Genomic DNA, 17389 nt, shown 5'->3' on the forward strand with positions numbered 1-17389 from the left:
GCCTGTGCAAGCGGGCACAAGTTTGGCGGCGGCTGCCGCTACATCCGCGGCACCGACGACGAGATCGGCCCGGAGAGACGCCCCCCACCCCCGGTCGGACGTCCAGGGGCGCGGACGGCGGAGAGAGCAGCCAGCGCCGGCTAGCGCAGCGCCAGCAGCAGAAACCACGCTAGCCAGGGCTGCAAATCGGCGCAGCAGACGCGGATGACGGCCAAACAACGCCCCCACCGCTTCGACGCCCGCCGAGCGAGCCCAGCCTCCGCCGACGGAGACGACAGAGACGCCAGCTGCGCCCAGTGAAGCTGCAGAACTGCGTGTAATGCTGCGAGAGTTCGAGCATCTCATACTGCAGCTTCCGCAGATGATAGTATCTGCCCTGACTGCGGCCAACCAGGCCACCGCCACACGTGCAGCCCCTGCCCCACATCGTGGCTAATACGCCAGTACAGGGGCTCACCGCCTGCATTTGGAATGTGAACAGCATTCGTGACCGAGCCGGCGAGTTTCGGCAGTTTCTGCGTGACGAGGCCGTGGGCGTCTGCCTCGTCACCGAAACCTGGCTGAAACCAGGAGTGCAGGTGTGGGCGCCGAACTTCCGGTGCTATCGCACCGACCGAGAGACGGCGGGCGGCGCAACGGCGGTGTATGTGAAGACATCGCTAGCCCACCATCCGTTCCAGCTGCCTGAACTGACCACAGTCGAGGCCACTAGTGTTGTGGTCAACACTTCAGCGGGTCAGGTGAAGTTTGTCGCCGCGTATCGACAACCAAGACGGCTGCTGCAACAGCGAGACTTCCACTCGCTGCTGTCGATGCGCGGCAACTTGTTCAAAGGCGGCGACTTCAACGCCAAACACCCGGAATGGAACTCCCGGGTGACGACCAGCAGCGGGAGGAAGCTACTGCGAGCGGCCCAGCAACACCACACGATATCCCAAACGCGGCCGCGCCGACGTCTTGGACGTCGCTATTATCAACGGTGCCACACACGACGCCATCGCGACCACACGCGTGGCGTTATCGTCCGATCACCTCCCTGTGATCTTCGATCTCGCCACTGACGGAGTCGTAGTACCGGACGGCCGCAAGCAGTACTGCAACGTCGACTGGGACCATTTCCGGGCCGGCCGGTGTGGCCGAGCGGTTCTAGGCGCTTCAGTCTGGAACCGCGCGATCGCTACGGTCGCAGATTCGAATCCTGCCTCGGGCATGGATGTGTGTGATGTCCTTAGGTTAGTTACGTTTGTTATCAGATCTAGGGGGACTGATGACCTAAGATGTTAAGTCCTATAGTGCTGAGAGCCATTTGAACCTTTTTGAACCACTTCCGGGACCACCTAGAAAAGACAGTCGCTGCCATGCCTGACCCAGAGGCCGAGGGGGCCGATGCGGCCCTTGCCACATTCACGCGTCTGACGCACGAAGAGGCATCAGCAGCCACGCCGCGTGAACGAAGACGTCCACGGGAACACTCGAAGCAGCACCCACCAGACATCCTCCAGGCCATCCGGGAGAAGAACCGTCTGATCCGAGAGTGGCAGATCACGCGACAGCCGAGAACGAAGGCCACCATCAATCGCATGCGTCGCGAAATTAAGCACCCGATTACAAACCACCGCAACCGCGACTGGGCCGGCAGAATTGCCATTCTCAGGATAGAGGACGGATCAACCTGAAGGGTGACCAAAAGTTTCCTGTAACAACGCCAGCGCCTCCCCCGCCGCTCCAGGTCGGAGGTGACATCATCACCGAACCCGACGCGAAAGCCGGCGCGTTAGCCGACGCATTCGCCGCCAATTTCACGCCGGTGGAGGACGTCGTGGACGAAGAACACGTCCGTTTGGTAGAACAGCGCCTTCCTGCGTACCTGGCGCACAGGGAGGTGGACGACATCATCGCGGAAATGACGGAGGATGAGGTCGCGTAACAGCTCGCTCGCCTGCAGACAAGGAAGGCAGGAGGGTGCGACGACATCAGCAGCGAGCTGCTGAAGATGCTGCCGCCGAGAGCCGTGCGGCAACTTACGAAGTTCTTCAACTCTGTGCTCGGGACCTGCAGCTTCCCATCTGCGTGGAAACATGCGGAAGTTGTAGCGGTCCCCAAGGCCGGAAAAGACCTGCGGCTGCCGCAAAACCACTGGCCCATCAGCCTGTTGCCCGCAGTCTCGAAGGTTTTCGAGAGGCTGTATGTTAAGAGGCTGTGGCGACACGTCGGGGAGGAAGGCCTGCTCCCTGACGAAAAGTTCGGCTTCAGGAGGGGCCACTCCACACAACAGCAGCTACTTCGACTGGTAGAGCAGGCGATGGGGGCGCTGGAACGTCGCGAGTATTTTGGGGCGGTACTTCTGGACGTTTCCAGAGCCTTCGACAGCGTATGGCACGACGGCCTTGTGTATAAACTACTTACAGAAGGACTACCTGTGCCGCACGCCCGCCTGCTCAAATCCTACTTGACTGGACGCACTTTCCACGTGCGCGTCGACGACGGGACGTTGACAGCGCGTTCCATAGCAGCTGGAGTAGCGCAAGGGTCCGTCATCGGCCCCTCGCTCTACTCACTGTACACCGCCGACGTTCCGAAGAGGCAGGGCGTGCACGTTGCGCTCTACGCGGACGATACGGCGCTCTACGGCAGAAGCATCAACGCCGGGCTGATGCGTCACCGCCTGCAATCGGCTTGCGACGACCTCGGAGCTTGGGCCACCAAATGGCGGCTCAAGTTCAACGCAGCCAAAAGTCAGGCGGTGATCTTCACCAGAAAGAAGATTCCTGCCGACCTGCAGCCACTCAGCATCACGGGAGGCCCCGTCCCGTGGTCGAACACCGGACACTACCTAGGCGTCACTCTGGACCGGCGCCTGGCGTGGAAGGCGCACATCAGGGAAGTAAGGGGTAAAGCGTGTGGCAGATTGCGCTTGTTGTACCCCTTACTCAACCCAGCGACGACCCTGCCCCCACATTGCGGCATTACTCTGTACCTGACACTAATCAGGCCAGTGTTAGAGCACGCTGCTGTGGTGTGGGACAACTCGGCCTACTCGTCAATCGCAAAGCTGCAGACGGTCCAGAACAAGGCGCTTAGGCTAGCGCTTCACCTGCCACAAGATTTCAGCACCGGAGAACACCACAGAATAGCGCTTCCACAGAGTCCCGCTGCTTACACACCGATTCCGGCAAGCGGCGCATCGTTTTTATGCTGACGTCGGAGAACGACCTCGTCCGCAACTTGGGCAACCAAGTGCACTGGCGCCGACCACAAGGTGGCCAGACCTGTTGCTGATGTAAAGGAACGCCGCAACATTAGCAAGAAGACCCACTAGCAGCAACGGAACCGTGAGGAAGATTCAGACGAGAAGACAACACTCAACACCCCAAGGAAGAAGTAGGAAAAGCGTGATCCGCTCATCCTAAAACTCACCGGAGCATGAAGCTCCGTGAATTAGCGTAGCGTAGCCAGACTTCACTTCGCTTCGCACCCAGCTACCGTACGGTCCGCGTCAGTCAAAAGCCGGAGTACGCGCTGCCTCGGATGACGTCACAGCGAGACTGCGACTAAACTCATGTTTTCGGTACAAATAGGAAGTGAACTCGCGAGGACTGTACACCGTCCTGGATCGCTTAAAGTAACTGTTAGTGTGCCGCCCGTAATGATACCAGAACCGCGTGCAAATGCAATTTTCACTCGTCTGCACTTCGCAATGGCTGATCAAGAGGCGAGTGACACGAGTCCGTTTACGAGGTCTTCAATGCTCACTGTTCCTACCTCAGAAGAGGGCGTGGGAGACTGAAGAAACTGTTATTGATAGACATACTAGAATTAATCAAATACTAGACTCTAGTGTTAAGAATGGGAAAATTAGGCAGGTAGCAGTCCTGGCAATCAAAAATGAACTCGCCGCCTGGGCCATCGCTACTGCGAAGACCCCTATCGGGTCAAGACATTAAAAAGGTGCAGGAGATTTTTACAACCACCGTAAACCCCGCGAAAGACAAAACTAAAATAAATAAAGTAAAGGTGACAAAAATGTAGTTATAGAGGATGTCGCCATGGAGCATGATCGGAATAAAATCTTAAATCACTCAAAATTAAACAGAGCAATAAAATGTGAACTGCCCAAGAAGCGGAACCCTTTGGTAATTCTTTGTGATGTACCTGTCACACTAAAAGAAAATGGCACTTACGAGACAATCAGTCAACAAAATTTTGAGGACATGAATCTGGGAACATTTAAAAACGAGTTTAAGCTGCGTTTTAAAAGTGGATCCCAGGAACGGGATGTCGTATATCACTTTGTCGAGGTCTCTGGGAAAATGTGGCGCAGGCTAACCACTATGGGCAAGATATACATGGGCTTTCATGCCATCAGTGTGAGGGCCAGACTTTTGGACTTAGTAGTTCTCCGATGCCACAATTGTGGCGACTTAGACCATATTCACAAGCACTGCGAACGGAAACCGGATTCCTCCAGAAGTGGAGCTGAAGACCATGTAAGGAAAAACTACGGCAGAACTGGGATATGCATCCTCTGCATGCGAAGAGGGAAGAAAACCTGTAACACAGCCAGAAGAAACTGCCCTACCTACAGGATGCTAGAGCAGAGGCTCATTGCCAGAACTGATTATGGCCGAGGCTACACCCAAACACAGGAAGCCTAAAAATGGCTCTGAGCACTATGGGACTTAACTTCTGAGGTCATCACTCCCCTAGAACTTAGAACTACTTAAACCTAACTAAGGACATCACACACATCCATACCCGGGGCAGGATTCGAACCTGCGACCATAGCGGTCGCTCGGTTCCAGACTATAGCGCCTAGAACCGCTTGGCCACTCTGGCCGGCTGAAGCCTAAACGAAAGTCCCCGCGCAAAGGGCTGAGGGATGCATTGGTAGCCAGCAGATTTAGGGAATTTATGCAAAAGCTTACCTGAACACAAATTCAAAGAGTGGTAATGAAGGATGTATGTATTCAAACAGACCCTTGTGGTCAGAAAGATGCGCCCTCTCCTTCAAGCTGGGACTAAGGTCGCCTGAAGATCATGAACGACCAAAAGGGCATCCTGTGGTAGGGAGTCTTCCAATGACAAGGCTCAATGGTATAGTCACTAAAGAGCAAGTGCAGGTTAACGTTGTGAGTAGTACAAATTTGCCAATAGACCCATGTTTCCAGAGAGGTTTGGGTGTGGACCCTTTTAAGGTATACCCAATCCTAGAACGCTGTGCAATCAGCGCGCCTGGAGGAGCTGACTGTCCTCACTACAGCTATAAGGCATGTGGTGCGTATCGGCTATGAGTATGGCAGGGACGTCACCTTCTCGGTGATGGACACTGTGGATAGGATACAGCTCAAGACGATGAATCTCCCCACTGACTGTGGGGCCCTGTGAGATTTAGTCCAAAAAGTATTCGAAAGAAGAAATGAAAAATTTTATTTGGACGAGTTATACAACCAGTCTGTTATTACAAATGGGAGGATAGCGCATGATTGGAGGAAGAACTGGCCGGAATCTCACATATGAACATACTCTCCATGAGTACCTTAAACATAGGATAAATAAGTGCGCACAACAGTAAACTCTCGTTCCGCAGCTGCTCACGCTAACCTCGGGACCACGGCGCTCCTGAGCTCATACTATCCTTGATGTTGCATATTTTGTTCATGGACTATTCAGTTTGTATATTTTGCTTAATGTTTTCATAGTTCCTCACAACTTCTTCCTGTTTTCTCGATTGATCTGTGTTCACTTTTTCAAGGCTATCCACTGTGCCAACTTATAACTAAATCTGAGGGGGGTGCGATGGGGAGGTTCCCTTGTTAGAACTACTTAACCTAACTACCTAAGGACATCACACACAGCCATGCCCGAGGCAGGACTCGAACCTACGACTGTAGCGGTCGCGTAGTTCCAGACTGAAGCGCCTAGAACCGCTCGGCCACATCGACGCACCAGATATGACAGTAGGAATAAGAATTAGGTTAGATGTAGGATAAAATAATCCACTAGGATAGAACTGCAGCGATCCCACATATTGGGCCATCCCGGTGCCAGGGCCATGCCCACTGGGAGTAGCTCGAGGGGGGGGGGGGGGGGCAACTGTAACGCTGCAGGTAGTATAGATTAGTTTAAGTATAGATGTGAAGTAGCATATGAATAAAAATAGCAATAGTGAACTAATCTCAAGTAACACAGTAATAAAAGAAACATTTAGTATAAGATACTAAAACTCAGTAATGCCCATAGTGGAAATAGTAGTAGCACTAACACACCTGTAGTAATAACAGGAAAAGCTGCAGTATCTGTAATACAAATATAAATTTAGGACCCAGTAAAATATTTAGGTAAGATGTTGTTGTGGTCTTCAGTTCAGAGACTGGTTTGATGCAGCTCTCCATGCTACTTTATCCTGTGCAAGCTTCTTCATCTCCAAGTAACTACTGCAACCTACATCCTTCTGAATCTGCTTAGTGTATTGATCTCTTGGTTTCCCTCTGCGATTTTTACCCTCCACGCTGCCCTCCAGTACTAAATTGGTGATCCCTTGATGCCTCACAACATGTCCTACCAAACGATCCCTTCTTCTAGTCAAGTAGTGCTACAAAATCCTCTTCTTCCCTATTCTGTTCAGTACCTCTTCATTAGTTATGTGATCTACCCATCTAATATTCAGCATTCTTCTGTAGCACCACATTCCCAAAGCTTCTATTCTCTCCTTGTCTAAACTACTTATCGTCCATGTTTCACATCCATACATGGGTACACTCGATACAAATGCTTTTAGAAAAGACTTGCTGACACTTACGTCTATACTCGATGCTAATAAATTTCTCTTCTTCAGAAACGCTTCCTTGCCATTGCCAGTCTACATTTTATATCCGCTCTACTTCGACCATCATCACCTAAATAGCAAAACTCATTTAGTACTTTAAGTGTCTCATTTTCTGTTGTAATTCCCTCAGCATCAGCTGATTTAATTTGACTACATTCCATTATCCTCGTTTTGCTTTTGTTGATATTCATCTTATATCCTCCTTTCAAGACACTGTCCATTCCGTTCAACTGCTCTTCCCAGTCCTTTCCTGTCTCTGACAGAATTACAATGTCATCGAGAAACCTCAAAGTTTTTATTTCTTATCCATGGATTTTAATTCCTACTCCAAATTTTTCTTTTGCTTCCTTTCCTGCTTGCTCAATATACAGATTGAATAACACTGGAAATAGGCTACAACCCTGTCTCACTCCCTTCCCAACCACTGTGCAGTTTCACGCCCCTCGAATCTTATAACTGTCATCTGGTTTCTGTACAAATTGTAAATAGCCTTTCGCTCCCTGTATTTTACCCCTGCCACCTTCAGAATTTGAAAGAGAGTATTCCAGTCAACGTTGTCAAAAGCTTTCTCTAAGTCTACAAATGCTAGAAACGTAGGTTTGCCTTTTCTTAATTTGTCTTCTAAGATAAGTCGTAGGGTCAGTACTGCCTCGCGTGTTCCAACATTTCTACGGAATCCAAACTGATCTTCCACAAGGTCGGCTTCTACCAGTTTTTCCATTCTTCTGTAAACGATTCGCGTTAGTATTTTGCAGCCGTGACGTATTAAACTGTTATTCGGGAATTTTCACACCTGTCAACACCTGCTTTCTTTGGAATTGGAATTATTATATTCTTCTTGAAGTCTGAAGGTATATCGCCTGTGTCCAACATATTGCTCACCAGACGGTAGAGTTTTGTAAGGGGTGGCTCTCCGAAGGCTATCAGTAGTTCTCATGGAATGTTATCTACTCCCGGGGCCTTGTTTCGCCTCAGGTCTATCAACGCTCTGTCAAACTCGTCACGCAGTATCATATCTACCATTTCATCTTCATCTACGTCCTCTTCCATTTGCAGAATATTGGCCTCCAGTACATCGCCTTTGTATAGACCGTCTATATACTCCTTCCACCTTTCTGCTTTCCCTTCTTTGCCTAGAACTGCCTTTCGATCTGAGCTCTTGATATTCATATAAGTGGTTCTGCTTTCTCCAAAGCTCTCTTTAATTTTCCCGTAAGCAGTATCTAATTTACCCGTAGTGATATATGCTTCTAAATCCTTACATTTATCCTCTAGCCATACATGCTTAGTCACTGTGCACTTCCTGTCGCTCTCGGATTTTAGGCGTTTGGTTCCCTTTCGCCTGCTTCATTTGCTGCATTTTTATATTTTCTCCTTTCTTCAATTAAATTCCATCTCTCTTCTGTTACCCAAGGATTTCTACTAGCCCTCGACTTTTTACCTACTTGATCCTCTGCTGCCTTCACTATTTCATCTCTCAAAGCTACCCATTCTTCTTCTACTGTATTTCTTTCCCCTGTTCTTGTCAATCGTTCCTTAATGGTCTCTCTGAAACACTCTACAAACTCTGGATCTTTCAGTTTACCCTGGTCCCATCTCCTTAAATTCCTACCTTTTTGCAGTTTCCTCAGTTGTAGTCTACAGTTCGTAACCAATAAATAGTGGTCAGAGTCCATATCTGCCCCTGGAAATGTCTTGCAATTTAAAACCTGGTTCCCAAATCTCTGTCTTACCATAATATAATCTATCTGAAACCTTCCAGTGTCTCCAGGCCTCTTCCAGGTATACAACCTTCTTTCATGATTCTTAAAGCAAGTGTTAGCTATGAAACTTCCTGACAGATTAAAACTGTGTGCCGGACCGAGACTCGAACTCGAGACCTTTGCCTTTCGCGGGCAAGTGGTCAACCATCCTTTGCCAGCGAAAGGCAAAGGTCCCAGTTTTAATCTGTCAGGAAGTTTCGTACGAGTGCACACTCCGCTGCAGAGTGAAAATCTCATTCTGGAAGTGTTAGGTATGATTAACTATGCTCTGTGCAAAATTCTACCAGGCGGCTTCCTCTTTCATTCCTTACCCTCATTCCATATCCACATACTACTTTTCCTTCTATCTAATTATTAGTACTATCCTCAGGAATTTTACTACGTTGTGCGTGTGGAAGTTGATCAAATACATCTGTCAATTAAAACTCAAAATCTTCATTTATAATCATAGTTCCTGATCCCGCTGATTGAGCCGTGGTAAAATTTGCTGTTTTGAAGAGCGCGCCGCAGCGCGTAGTGTGAAGCAGTCGCCCGCCGCTTTCTGGTGGTTGCGCCGCTGTGGCAATCGCAGCTTTGATGTCTCCCACTGGTGGGAAGGGGAAAGGTAGCCTGCTCACGTGCATTTAAGGGGCGCTATGAGCTCGCTAGAGGGCGAGTCTGGGCAGTTGGTCAGTCGGAGTGAGGCTGGGTCAGTCTCGCGTCACCAGTTGCTGGTCTGTCTCTCGTTTGCATTTGTGCGGCAGTTAGTGTCTGTCTGTCGTCGGTGTGCTAGTATGTCTGTTGTTTGGATCAAACTTTAAGGCCGGCAAATGAGAGTCTTGCCACTCCGCCAGTAACAGAACTCAGCTAGTGGTCGCCCGATCGGGGCTGAGTTCCTGCATCTGAGTCTGCGCGTTAGGCTGCCAGTCTGCTCGAGTTGCTCGGGCAACGGTCATTGGCGGTTGGATCGATTGATTGGTCGGTCGCACACTGAGAGACAAGATGACTTGTCCGTCTTGAGCGTCGGCGCATGTGAGGTCCCCAGTGGGCCGCGCCGTATAGAAAAGGGTAGTGGCTTCGCGGTCGACACGAGACCAACAGCAGTCAAACCACGACATCGGGCTGGCCGGTGCGAGCTGCGACGCCGTGATACGGGAGATCGGCGCGCCTTCCTTCGTCCGTTGAAGCGGCTGGCAGCGGACGGTTTGGTGGAGGGTTGGGGGTGCTGCGGCAGGTCTTCGCCAGAAATCGCAGTTTATTAGAAGTTAAGTGACTGGAGATATGTTGTTTCATTTACTTGTTAAATTCTACTTGTTTCCTTGACGAGGTCACCAGCCGCTTTGTTTTGGGGTCGTCCCACCATTCTTCTCCGTTTGTCCACCCGCGGGAAGGTGGTTATTTATGAATTGAGTGGTCCGTTTTTCCCTTGGGGAGTAGGGGCAGGTTAGAGCAATCTGCGGTTCGGGTTGTTCAGTAATCCCCCTGTCAATCTGCCATACGTTAATAGCTGCCTCTGTCATGTTTGTCGGATTCGGTGTTACCGAATTTATTGCTTAAGGTTGTAAGGTGGCATCATTTTGAGCAACATTACAACTACCAAAAAAATGGTTCAAATGGTTCTGAGCACTGTGGGACTTAACATCTGTGGTCATCAGTCCCCTAGAACTTAGAACTACTTAAACCTAACTAACCTAAGGACATCACACATATCCATGCCCGAGGCAGGATTCGAACCTGCGACCGTAGCAGTCGCGCGGTTCCGGACTGCGCGCCTAGAACCGCTAGACCACCGCGGCCGGCTACAACTACCACTCCGGAAGTATAAACATCGAGACATGAAACCATTAACGATACTGACATCGGCTAGGGATCTTAATTTGTAGCAGAATATCTGCACGTTGGGCGATAGTGAAGCGGACGGAGACGGGAGGCTGGCAAGAGATCGGGAAAGACACAAGCGTGGCAGGCAGGTCTGAGAGCTGAAGACAACGGCGCCCGTAAGCTACTCTGGAAACCCCAGGCGGGTGGACCGCAGCTTGGCGGGAGCCACGTGCCCGAGGACAAGGAGAAGACACAGGGGCTCGCTCACAAAACGCGTGGCGGCGTGTGGGTGGTTTTCCCAACGGCCGGAGCGGAAGCTTCTGGAACAGTCTGGAAGCTTCTAGAAGCTTCGGTCGGTTGCAAAAATGAGATTGGTCGGCGCTCGGAAACGAACGCCTTCCAGCAACATGATTGGCCATACACATTGAAAGGGGGAAGAAAAAAGAACAGGAGCTACGAAAAAGAGTAGCGACTGAGAAACATTTGTTCCTGGAGCGTCGAGGAGAGAGGTTGGTCCTGGCGAGGTGTGCGACCTCGTTACTGGGACAGAGTACTTGTAGCGAGAGCCTGAGGATCGTCTGGTGTTCCACGGCAGCCGTGGAGGTGCCCACGGAAGCTTTTGGTGAGGTAGAATTTATGTTATCTCGCTGAGCCGAGAACGTTTGCAGCGATAAACGTCAGATCAATGTAGTGGTCGTGCGTTCGCAACGGTGGTTAGGGAAGTAAAGTAAATTGCTGATCACGCGTCTTTTTCGTTCTATGCTGAAGCTTCACGTTGCTATTCGCGAGTGTAGTTCTAAATATAATTGCAGTTGCCATAGCTGATGTCAGTATTCCGAGCTTGAATTAATGACCGCGATTATATACCACAGGACAGTGCCAGACAGAGCGATTACCAAATGTGAATAGGCAGAACTATAATGTTGCTCGTACTGTGTAATCTTGAATAGAGTGAATTGCAGAAGAGTAAAGAATTTGACACTACTGAGTGTATCATTTCATAGCTAGTAGTTTCCTTTGTCATTTTATTATGTCCTTATTTGTGTATTTCATGTTTGCAACCACCTGGTGGAGGCAGTGTTTGTAGGTCAGCACATCTGAACATTCTAGCGTATGCTAAGGATATGGTTAGAAACTAATCAGATTTGCATACGACTGGTTAACGTCACATATAGAGCAAAGGACATGCTTACCCTTCTGGAGAGCGTATAAGTGTCAGGGCGACAAATTAGCGTTATAAAATCCGTTGTGCAAAATTTTTCACTTATACGTTCGGCTCTCAGGCTTAACCATCAGCAGAAAAGAGCAAAACAGAAGCGGTAGCTTACAAGGTGTAAAGGCCTAATTCCTGAAATATGTTTTTTATCTTGCCTACCATCTTGAGAGGCGGTATATGTGTAATGTAGAGCATGTTTGTACATTTTATGTAAGACTGCACTTCATGGGTTTTTATTTAAATGGTCATTTTAGTATATAAAGTTGCCATCCTTCCACCGTAAGCGTTTTCTTCTAAAAACAAGTTGCACTTTCGGTGGCAAGAAATTTTTTTTAATGTGTTTTTTTACCATTTCCATCCCTCCTACGGGGTGCGTAGTTTCCGTGTTTGTGAGAGTTGTTAAAATTTTTACTTTAAAGTAATTTGGTGTGTTGCAGATTTGCACCAGTGTAGTCTTTCAGAGGTTGTTGTCAGCGGTCGTGACTACGGCCGTGTTAAAAGGGAGCGGCAAGGTTCTCAGCCGAAAGCTCATACCGTCCAAAAAAAAAAAAAAAAGCTATAGAGGGTGCTTTCTGATTACAATTTTTAATTTTTTTTTAAAGGAAAAGCGTTTTTAGGGATAACATTTCCATTTGTTGAATGAATTTTGTTTTCATCAGTTACCCACTGGCAACTACTACCACGCTCACATAGTGTGATTAAATGTGTTACTGTTCTTGATGAATCGCTAGTAAATAAAGCAAATTCTTTAAGAAAAGATTTTGAAAGTAAATCCACGGTTCACTGATGAAATAGAGAATAGAAATATTTCTGTCAGTGGGTTGGACAAGAATGTGGACTTGCAGAGTGGAAACTACGGTAAGTATGTCCTCCACCGCTTTCTGGCTGTGGCTGATCGCAGAAATAGTTTTCAACCTGTCCCACATATATAGTGTCAGAGCGACTTTCGAGCAGCACGCATTGCTGACCACAGGCCACAACACAGAGGTGGGCTCACCTGAGCGCGCTCTGGGTGCGCCGTCGGCGCGCGGCCCTGCGGCGCCTCCTGAGCAGCAGCAGCGCGGCGGCGACGGCCAGGCCGAGCAGCAGCAGCCCCAGCAGCACGCAGCCCACCACGGCGGCCACGTCCAGCCGCTGAACGCACGCGTCGTGTCCGGCGGCGGCGGTCCACGGGCGGCCGCGCAGGCCCTCGGGCTGTGCGCAGGTGGGCAGCGGCCCCACCGACAGCTCCCTGCGGATCACCGACACGCGCCGCATCTCCACCCAGGCGCGCAGCTCGCCCACCTCGCAGCACGACACGGGGTTCCCCACCAGCGGCAGCCGCCGCAGCCCGCTCAGCGTCTCCAGGGCCTGGCCACCCAACCACACGTCAGGCTCGGGGCACGAGCAGGGCTAAACTGTACCCTGAGGAGAGTTGGTACTTGATTCGATTTAACGAAATTTGCCACGTGAGAGTAGGACTCGCGTTTGGAGAGTTCTGTAGAAACTGCCATGGTGACAGTTATTGAACTTGTTGTTGTTGTGGTCTTCAGTCCTGAGACTGGTTTGATGCAGCTCTCCATGCTACTCTATCCTGTGCAAGCTTCTTCATCTCCCAGTACCTACTGCACCCTACATCCTTCTGAATCTGCTTAGTGTACTCATCTCTTGGTCTCCCTCTACGATTTTTACCCTCCACGCTGCCCTCCAATACTAAATTGGCGATTCCTTGATTCCTCAGAACATGTCCCACCAACCGATCCCTTCTTCTGGTCAAGTTGTGCCACAAGCTCCTCTTCCCCCCAATTCTATTCAATACCTCCTCATAAGTTACGTGATCAACCCATCTAATCTTCAGCATTCTTCTGTAGCACCACATTTCGAAAGCTTCTATTCTCTTTTTGTCTAAACTATTTATCGTATACGTTCCACTTCCATACATGGCTACACTCCATACAAATACTTTCAGAAACGACTTCCTGACACTTAAATCAATACTCGATGTTAACAAACTTCTCTTCTTCAGAAACGCTTTCCTTGCCATTGCCAGTCTACATTTTATATCCTCTCTACTTCGACTGTCATCAGTTATTTTGCTCCCCAAATAGGAAAACTCCTTTACTACTTTAAGTGTCTCATTTCCTAATCTAATTACCTCACCATCACCCGACTTAATTCGACTACATTCCATTATCCTCGTTTTGCTTTTGTTGATGTTCATCTTATACCCTCCTTTCAAGACACTGTCCATTTCGTTCAACTGCTCTTCCTCGTCCTTTGCTGTTTCTGATAAAACTACTATGTCATCGGGGAACCTCAAAGTTTTTATTTCTTCTCCATGGATTTTAATAACTACTCCGAATTTTTTCTTTTGTTTCCTTCACTGCTTGCTCCATATATAGATTGAATAACATCGGGGAGAGGCTACAACCCTGTCTCACTCCATTCCCAACCACTGCTTCCCTTTCATACCCCTCGACTCTTATAACTGCTTTCTGTACAAATTGTAAATAGCCTTTCGCTCTCTGTATTTTACACCTGCCTTCTTCAGAATTTGAAAGAGAGTATTGCAATCAACATTGTCAAAAGCTTTCTCTAAGTCCACAAATGCTAAAAACGTAGGTTTGCCTTTCCTTAAACTTTCTTCTAACATAAGTCGTAGGGTCAGTATTGCCTCACGTGTTCCAACATTTCTACGGAATCCAAACTGATCTTCCCTGAGGTCGGCTTTTATCAGTTTTTCCATTCGTCTGTAAAGAATTCGCGTTAGTATTTTGCAGCTGTGAGTTATTAAACTGATAGTTCGGTAATTTTCACATCTGTCAACACCTGCTTTCTTTGCGATTGGAATTATTATATTCTTCTTGAAGTCTGAGGGAATTTCGCCTGTCTCATACATTCTGCTCACCAGATGGTACAGTTTTGTCAGGACTGGCTCTCCCAAGGCTGTCAGTAGTTCTAATGGAACGTTGTCTACTCCCGGGGCCTTGTTTCGACTTAGGCCTTTCAGTGCTCTGTCAAACTCTTCACGCAGTATCATATCCCCCATTTCATCTTCATCTACATCCTCTTCCATTTCCATGATATTGTCCTCAAGAACATCGCCCCTGTAGAGACCCTCTATATACTCCTTCCACCTTTCTGCCTTCCCTTCTTTGCTTAGAACTGGGTTTCCATCTGAGCTCTTGATATTGATGCAAGTGGTTCTCTTTTCTCCAAAGGTCTCTTTAATTTTACTGTAGGCATTATCTATCTTACCCCTCGTGAAATAAGCCTCTATATCCTTACATTTGTCCTTTAGCCATCCCTGCTTAGTTATTGAACTATATTAAATAAAATCGCCATAACTTCTGAACGGTTTCCGTTAGGGCGTTCAAACTGCACGGTTGGTCGTGGGGCGTGATGGGAATTAGTATGTGCATGCATGCATGGTCTACCGACGAAGCCCACTTTCATTTGGGTGGGTTCGTCGATAAGCAAAATTGGTGCATGTGGGGGACAAATTCCGCATTTCGCGATCGAGAACTCTCTTCACCTTCAACGGGCGACAGTGTGGCGTGCAGTGTCCAGTCACGGAATAATCGGTCCGCTGCAGCTGATAGCAGTCATTCCCTTCAATTTACACTACTGGCCATTAAAATTGCTACACCAAGAAGAAATGCAGATGATAAACGGGTATTCATTGGACAAATATACTATATTAGAACTGACGTGTGATTACATTTTCACGCAATTTGGGTGCATGCATACTGAGAAATCAGTACCCAGAAGAACCACCTCTGGCCTCTGATACGTCTGGACACTGAGTCAAACAGAGCTTGGATGGCGTGTACAGGTACAGCTGCCCACGCAGCTTCAACACGATCCCATAGTTCATCAACAGTAGTGACTGGCGTATTGTGACGAGCCAGTTGCTCGGCCACCATTGACCAGACGTTTTCAATTGGTGAGAAATCTGGAGAATGTGCTGGTCAGGGCCGCAGTCAAACATTTTCTGTATCCAGAAAGACCTGTACAGGACCTGCAACATGCGGTCGTCCGTTATCCTGCTGAAATGTAGGGTTTCGCAGGGTTCGAATGAAGGGTAGAGCCACGGGTCGTAACACATCTTAAATGTAACGTCCACTGTTCAAAGTGCCGTCAATGCGAACAAGAGGTGACCGAGACGTGTAACCAATGGCACCCCATACAATCACCCCGGGTGATACGCCAGTATGGCGATGACGAATCCACGCTTCCAATGTGCGTTCACCGCGATATCGCCAAACACGGATGCTACCATCATGATGCTGTAAACAGAACCTGAATTCATCCGAAAAAGAGACGTTTTGCCATTCGTGCACCCAGGTTCGTCGTTGAGTGCACCATCGCAGGCGCTCATATCTGTGATGCAGCGTCAAGGGTAACCGCAGCCATGGTCTCCGAGCTGATAGTCCATGCTGCTGCAAACGTCGTCGAACTGTTCGTGCAGATGGTTGTTGTCTTGCAAACGTCCCCATCTGTTGACTCAGGGATCGAGACGTGGCTGCACGATCCGTTACAGCCATGTGGATAAGATGCCTGTCATTTCGACTGCTAGTGATACGGGGCCGCTGGGATCCAGCACGGCGTTCCGTATTACCCCCCTGAACCCACCGATTCCACATTCTGTTAACAGTCATTGGATCTCGACCAACTCGAGCAGCAATGTCGCGATACGATAAACCGCAATCGCGATAGGCTACAATCCGACCTTTATCAAAGTCGGAAACGTGATGGTACGCATTTCTCCTCCTCACACGACGCATCACAACAACGTTTCAGCAGGCAACGCCGGTTAACTGCTGTTTGTGTATGAGAAAACGGTTGGAAACTTTCCTCATGTCAGCACGTTGTAGGTGTCGCCACCGGCGCCAACCTTGTGTGAATGCTCTGAAAAGCTACTCATTTGCATATCAGAGTATTTTTTCCTGTCGGTTAAATTTCACGTCTGTAGCACGTCATCTTCGTGGTGTAGCAATTTTAATGGCCAGTAGTGTACATATAGTGTTTTACAGTTGTGGGATCTGCGTGGTGTCTATTAACTTTCTCCAGTGCGAATCCATAAATACGCCCGATCTCCTGTGGGCATCTTTAAGTAGCGAACAGGGACAGTGGATACGTGGCACTCAATGGCAGTGTGGATCGGCCTTGAGGCATGCCGAGATATTCCGTGCAGTTCCAATAACGCTGTGTCCTGGATGGCGCAGTGGTTACCGCACCTGCCTAGAAAGCAGGGGGTCCCAGATTCGAATGCCGGTCTGCTACACATTTTCGCTCGTCGCCGCTGATTCCTCTTGATGCACTACTGCGGCTAATAGCAGTGATCCCCCTTCAATTTACATATAATGTTTCACGGCTGCGGGATCTGCATGGTGCTTATTCTTTTGAAGGAACGGGTACTATGCATTCAAATAATCTTTTGAATGTATCTGAAAAATCTAGAATGTGAAAATTGAGGTCCAAGTAAGAAATGTTGGTTTCCAAAATCAACATTAAAATCACGCTAAAAATTCAAACCTAGAAAACCAGTCAAGTTCTGGACTTCAAAGCATGGGTTAGGTCACATCTTTACGAGATAGACAGGATTTGAGACTCAGCTCAAACCGGCAAAGTAGAAGCATAGTTAAATTTTTGGGTGGGTCTCCCCTTACGAATAATTACGAGATATTGGCTAAAGTAAGTGACGTTAGAGTGTTCTGGCTTTTTTCAGTTTGGCAATATTATAAGGGCTTGAATACCGTAAGCAATGTCTTCATTAAGCGACTTAAAAGGCTTTGGATATCT

At 48.7% G+C, this 17389-nt stretch overlaps 1 protein-coding gene across 1 annotated transcript in view; it reads right to left on the minus strand.

Moving 5' to 3' along the window:
- Positions 1-17389, minus strand: part of LOC126229604 (uncharacterized) — a 154981-nt gene that overhangs the window by 25558 nt on the left and 112034 nt on the right. Inside the window, exon 5 of the mRNA XM_049942345.1 lies at positions 12603-12955. Coding sequence (XP_049798302.1) covers positions 12603-12955 — 353 coding nt within the window. The remainder of the gene's footprint in view (positions 1-12602; positions 12956-17389) is intronic.

This window comes from Schistocerca nitens, unplaced genomic scaffold (assembly GCF_023898315.1).
Source record: "Schistocerca nitens isolate TAMUIC-IGC-003100 unplaced genomic scaffold, iqSchNite1.1 HiC_scaffold_376, whole genome shotgun sequence".
Taxonomy (NCBI): Eukaryota; Metazoa; Arthropoda; class Insecta; order Orthoptera; family Acrididae; genus Schistocerca; species Schistocerca nitens.